The 6,000-nt window shown below is 49.2% G+C and overlaps 1 protein-coding gene across 4 annotated transcripts in view; it reads left to right on the top strand.

The window, feature by feature from the left end:
* The window catches only part of LOC111142039 (stabilin 2), a 167,851-nt gene that overhangs the window by 156,283 nt on the left and 5,568 nt on the right, over positions 1 to 6,000 (top strand). For 2 of the 4 annotated variants that reach the window (XM_022494965.1, XM_022494968.1), the window contains 5 exons: positions 751 to 916; positions 1,061 to 1,167; positions 3,169 to 3,288; positions 4,033 to 4,173; positions 5,297 to 5,404. In XM_022494965.1, coding sequence (XP_022350673.1) covers positions 751 to 916; positions 1,061 to 1,167; positions 3,169 to 3,288; positions 4,033 to 4,173; positions 5,297 to 5,404 — 642 coding nt within the window. Of the gene's footprint in view, positions 1 to 750; positions 917 to 1,060; positions 1,168 to 2,952; positions 3,035 to 3,168; positions 3,289 to 4,032; positions 4,174 to 5,296; positions 5,405 to 6,000 lie in introns of those variants that run through there. The other 2 variants (XM_022494966.1, XM_022494967.1) reach the window with 2 other exon arrangements.

The raw sequence follows: 6,000 nt of genomic DNA, 5'->3' as shown, positions 1-6,000 counted from the left end.
TGATGATGGTGATCATGGTGATGATGGTGATCATGGTGATGATGGTGATCATGGTGATGATGGTGATCATGGTGATGATGATGGTGATCATGGTGATGATGGTGATCATGGTGATGATGATGGTGATCATGGTGATGAAGGTGATGATGATGATAGTGATGTGATGATGGTGGTGATGACAGTGATGGTGACGATAGTGATGATTGTGGTGATAATGATGGTCATGGTGATGATGGTGACCATGGTGATGATGCTGATGATCATAGTAATAATAGTGATGATGGTGATGATAGTGATTATCATGGTGGTGGTGGTGATGATAGTGATGACGGTAATGATCATGGTGATAATGATGGTGATGATAATGATGGGGATTATGGTGATGATGGTGATGGTAAAGATGGTGATGATCAATTCGAGTTCTATAAATGCATAAGCAGAAGAATTTGCATCCAGGAGTAGAAGCCCGAGAGTAAATTTAATTCAAGAACAGAGAGAAGAGACATGAGTGTGAAGGACTTGGGTATTGAAAGAAAAAAATGGTACCATGTTCATCTGTTCAATGAATCAACCAAGAAAAATTTAATGAACAGCTACTATGTTCCAGGCACAGTGGTACAGTAGGCAAAATGAGCCATAACCCTGACTCATGGAGTTTACAGTCTGATGTGAGAATCAGACAGGAACTAAAGGAGCCCACACCGAATATGAAATTGTAGCTGATCCATGGCCATATCTGTGTCCCTACAGGCCAAGTACCACCTCTGTTCAGCAGGCTGGCTGGAGAGTGGGCGGGTGGCCTACCCCACAGCCTACGCCTCCCAGAACTGTGGCTCTGGCGTTGTTGGAATAATAGACTACGGACAAAGAAACAACAAGAGTGAAATGTGGGATGTCTTCTGCTATAGGATGAAAGGTAATGACCCCAGCTACACTTCAGATTCCAGGACCCGCACTGCTGATCAATGCTCAGCCTGGCCAGCCAACCTCCAAGGCTGAGCTGGAGCAGTCCAGGCCGCCCCCTCACTGGAGTGGTCCCCTGTGTGCCCCTGCCTTCCAGATGTGAACTGTACTTGCAAGGCGGGCTACGTGGGAGATGGCTTCTCGTGCAGTGGCAATCTGTTGCAAGTCCTGATGTCTTTCCCTTCACTGACGAACTTCCTCACAGTACGTACCCTGCACCCCATCTGCTTGGTTCTGCCTTGGGGAAGGAGCACTTGCCTCAAGGCAGCGATTCCAGAGGCAAGTCCTTGAAAGACGCCCCAGGCTCCCAGTCATGGGTAAGAGCACAGGCGCCGACCCACACTGCCTGAATTTGAAGCTGGGGTTTGCCACCTGTTGCACCACCTTCAACAAGTTACTTCCCTATCTGGGCCTCAGTTTCCCAGTAAAATGGAGAGTATGATAGCCCCAGCCTCCTAGCACCATTGTGATAATGAAAGCACTTAGACTTGTGGCCCATATGCAGAAATGGCTACACTGGGGCTGGCCAGTAGTAGCATCTCGTTTTGCATCCAGAGCAGCCTAAGAGTCTGATCTGCAGGAACGAGAAGCTCTTTGGTCTTCACAGACCGGGTGGAGCACAGTTAGCTGGGCCAGCCTGGTGATCAGAGTTTTCAACATGGCATCGAACTGCCCTTAGCACTGCCCTTCCAGTCAGTTCAGTGCTCTACATGTTATGCCTAGTGAAGAGAAAGTTCCAGCTGGAGAAGGATTTGGTGCTGACCAATCAGAGAACTGAGCTAATAATAATAACTAGGTCACGAATAATTTCCTTTGCACTGTGCATGCATGAAGCCCTTCAGAGCACTTATCACTTGGCCCACAGAATATAAGCTCCCTAAGGGACAGGATTTTCCCTGCCTTGTCACTGGCATATAGTGGATGCTCAATAAACACTTGTTACTAGGAATAAATTCTCATGCGACCTTATGAGGTCACTCTGCTATTATCCCCATTTTGTAGATAAAGACACTGAGGCTTACCAAGGTGAAGGGCACAGCCAAGGAGAGGGGACTGGGCATAAGCATAGGGCTTGCAGGATCAGAGCAGAAGTTAAACCAAAGGCTCCCAAATGGTGAGTCTTTATCTGCAGACTGAAAGCATCCATCTAACTGTTCTAAAATTCAGGGTTATCATAAACACACTGAAGATAAACAGTCAAACTGGTGTTTCTGCACGTGGGAGTTTGGCTTGCAACAGCATTGCAGAAAAAAAAAACAGTGTCGGAACAAGACCCACTGGCTGTGTGCCCCTGAGCAGATTAATTACCTTCTCTGGGCTTCAGTGGCCCTGTCTGCACAATGACAAAGTCGAATTGGGTAAGTGAGGTTTCTTAAACTGTTCCAGCAAGTATTCATTGAGCACCTACTACATGCTTGACATATATCAGTGAACAAAACAGACACACCAAATAATAAACAAAATAAGTAAGTACATAGTAGTGAATGCTAGGAGGTGATTATATATGCTGTGGGGGGCAGGGAAGGACAGGAAGGGTTGAGCAGGCAGAGAGAGGGGTACCACCACAAGGGTTCCCAATTTGCAGGGTGATAAGGGATGGCCTCGGTGAGAAGACGACACCCTAGGAAAGAGTGGGAAAGAGTGAACAGAGGCAAGGGAGCTAGCTGTGTAGATGTGGGGCGAGAACACGCCAGCAGGAGGATGAAAGGCAAGAGTGGCCACACGAGTTTGAAGAACGGCCAGGAAGCACTCCCTCACTCAGCCAGCTGCAGCAGAGTGAATGAGAGAGAGGCCAGCTGGGCCCAGGGGCAGTGGAGCAACAGGGTCCAGGTGGCCTGGGCCTCATGGGCCATTCCTTGTAAGGCCTCTGGTTTTCCTCTGAGTGACGTGCAGGTCATTGCAAGACAAGAGGAGGCTCAAGATTTGACTTAGATTTCAAAGGACTGTGCAGGCAGCCATGTTAAAAATGGTCTTGATTCTGTGATGCAGCTGTACTTCAGACCACAGGATTCATTGAGGAAAGAAAAGTGCTCCTAAAACTCTCCCGGGAGGCAGTCAGAAGAAACAGCCTGTGAGTGGCAGCCAGACTTGGGGCCAGTGTCAGGAACATTCCCAGATGGGTGGTGCCCCATGACCCCTTCCATGAGGTCCTCCCGCCACCCCAACCCTTGCACACCAGAGCCGACCACTCTTTCCTCTCCCCAGGAGGTGCTGGCCTATTCCAACCGCTCAGCCAGAGGCCAGGCATTTCGGAACCACCTGACGGACCTGTCGATCCGCAGTACCCTCTTTGTGCCACACAACAGCGGGCTGGGGGAGAATGAGGTGAGGCAGGGGCCAGCTGTCTGAGCTTCAGACTAGTGCTTCGACAGGATCCGTTATCTGTCCCCACAAATCACCCCAAAACTCAGTGGCTACACAGGTACTTGGTTCACACATCTGCAGGTCAGCTGGCCATCGTGGTCCTGGCCAGGCCTGCTCACAGGTCTGTGATGGCCTGGCCGTCCGCCGACAGAGGCCTCCCGTCCTCCAGCACACTAGCGCAGACACGTTCTCATGGCGCTGGAAGCAAGTGGTAATTGGGAACAAGCCCCCATTGGGTCACATCAGCTAACAGTCCCCTGGGCCAACAGGTCATGCAGCTGAGCCCAAAGTCAGAACAGGAAGCACTCAGCGTTATATGGCAAAGGGCATGAATGCAGGAGGGGTGGAGAAGCAGAGCCCCAGATGCAGTCAGCCCACCACACTAGCCATCCTCACATCCAGATGTGCAAAGAGATGGCAATTCCACACAGGTGACTGACCACAGGCTCTGGCAGCCCCCAGCCCTGTCCCATCTAGGGGCTGAGAGGAGTGGGACATCTGTCCACGGTTACCCACTCAAGACCCACCCTTCACGAAGATGACTCTCAATGCCACAAGCTAGCTAGAAGTGCGCCTGAGAGAAGCTTGACATTCCTTCTCTCCACATGGATGCAGAAGGCCATGGAAAGTGATTTTTTTTCTTTTATTTAAAATAAAATTGCCTGGCTTCTATAGACCATTCTTGTGTTTCTCCTTTCTTCTCAGACGCTGTCTGGGCGAGACATTGAGCACCACCTTGCCAATGTCAGCATCTTCTTTTACAATGACCTTGTCAATGGTACCGTCCTGCAGACTAAGCTGGGAAGCCAGCTGCTCATCACCTCCAGCCAGGACCAGCAACAACCGGTATGAAAAATCTTCTGGACTTACTGGCAGAACTGGAGAGAATATATTCAAAACTCTTAGCATACAGTAGGTGCTTAATAGATGACAACTATTATAATATGAAAGTAAATGTTAAACCTATAGTCAGGGGATGGTATTAGGTGCACACTGTAGTACACCATGCTGTTATGCAACCTCTACCCCTTGGGGAGTAAACCACTGGTGACCTCCAGCCCTGGAAACTGGTAATGATGGATGAGGAACTTGACATGAAACCACGTTTAAAGATTTCTGGTCCTCTGCCTCTGTTTCACAGTGACAGTGGCAGTGATGCTATTGGTGATGATAGTCATGGTGATATTGACGATGATCATGAGGATGATGATAGTGATGGTCATGATGCTGATGGCAGTGGTAATCGTGGTGACCATGACATAGAATCATAGGCGCTTGTGAAAATTCAGTGACTCTGTGCTTGTGGCATGTAGGACTAGTGTGTGATTGGTAGCAAGTGCCAAATGAGTACTATTTTTTAATATTTACCTGATCAATGATTTCTTTTATTGAAGATTAGTGGTTTAGACCAGGGTTTCTCAAATTTTAACATGCATTTGAATCAGCTAGAGTTTTGTTGAAATACAGATCATACTTCAGCAGGTGGAGTATGGGGACCTCAGGTTCCACATTTCTAATGAACTCTCAGGTAATGCCCGCAACCACAGGACAGTAGATCATGCTCTGATTAGCAGGGGATGAGATCCATTCTCTAACAGCTCAGTGGGATGTTCAGAGCAGTGGATCCAAAGTCCAGAGACTTAGGGTTGGCCATTTGCTATCTGGGTGATCCTGGACAAGCCATTTTCCCTCTGAACTCTCATCTGGTAGACGAGTTGGTAGGACAGAATGGCCCCTTGGGTTCCTTGTACCTCTTCAATCTGCCTTGTGGCCCAAGGGCAACTAAGGTGTTCTGTGCTGTCCAGATGGGAGCAGAAGTCCTGTGCTGCCTGTTGGTAACAATAGGCCTGACCCCTGGACTGCAGGACCTGGGAGAAATTGAGCAACTTCCTTCTATCATGCAGTTGCCCACATGGGGAAAAGAGGCTGATGGCCACAGATCTCCATCAGCCCCCTCTCATTTCCCCAGGAGACCAGGTTTGTCGATGGAAGGGCCATTCTGCAGTGGGACATCTTTGCCTCCAATGGGATCATTCATGTCATTTCCAGGCCTTTAAAAGCACCGCCCGCTCCAGTGGTGAGTATCCAGGGCTCCTGGTGGGCGGGGGAGGTCCAAGGTCCACTTGTCCACTCCCCCAGAGACGAACTGTAGCTAGAAGCTTTGTCTCCTGTCCTCTGGAGACAGGAGGAGCCTCCCATATCCACATCCGCAGCAACCGGCCTCAGAGATGTGAGGTCCTGGTTCACCCCACCCCTGCTCCGGTGCCTTAGCAACGCAACACCCACCACTATTGATATTTGTTGAGTGAATGGGCCAATAGAGAAGCCACTGGGAGGGGAGTAAGAAATCCTGAGCTCTGGTTTGTCCCCTCCACTTCATTGTTGTGCAACTTGGACAGGTCTCTGAGCCCCATTTTTTTCATCTGCAAAAGGGGGGGGTCATAATGCTGACCCCTTGGATTCTTGGGAGGATTATGAGTCAATAAATATAAAATAATTAGGACAGTCCTTGGTACACAGTATAGCAGGCTATAGGAGGGTGGGTTTTTGGTATTGTTAGTATTCTGCCTTCTAAATGTGTGAGGGAAGGGTGAGCCCAGCTGGCTTCTGGAAATTTCAATAGCATCGTGGTTAAGTGCACCAGCTCCAAAGCCAGGCTGGCTTCAGAGTCCA

The sequence above is a fragment of the Enhydra lutris genome, unplaced genomic scaffold (genome assembly GCF_002288905.1).
Source record: "Enhydra lutris kenyoni isolate GAN:26980312 unplaced genomic scaffold, ASM228890v2 scaffoldscaffold7, whole genome shotgun sequence".
Classification (NCBI taxonomy): domain Eukaryota; kingdom Metazoa; phylum Chordata; class Mammalia; order Carnivora; family Mustelidae; genus Enhydra; species Enhydra lutris.
This window is presented reverse-complemented; position numbering and strand designations above follow the sequence as displayed.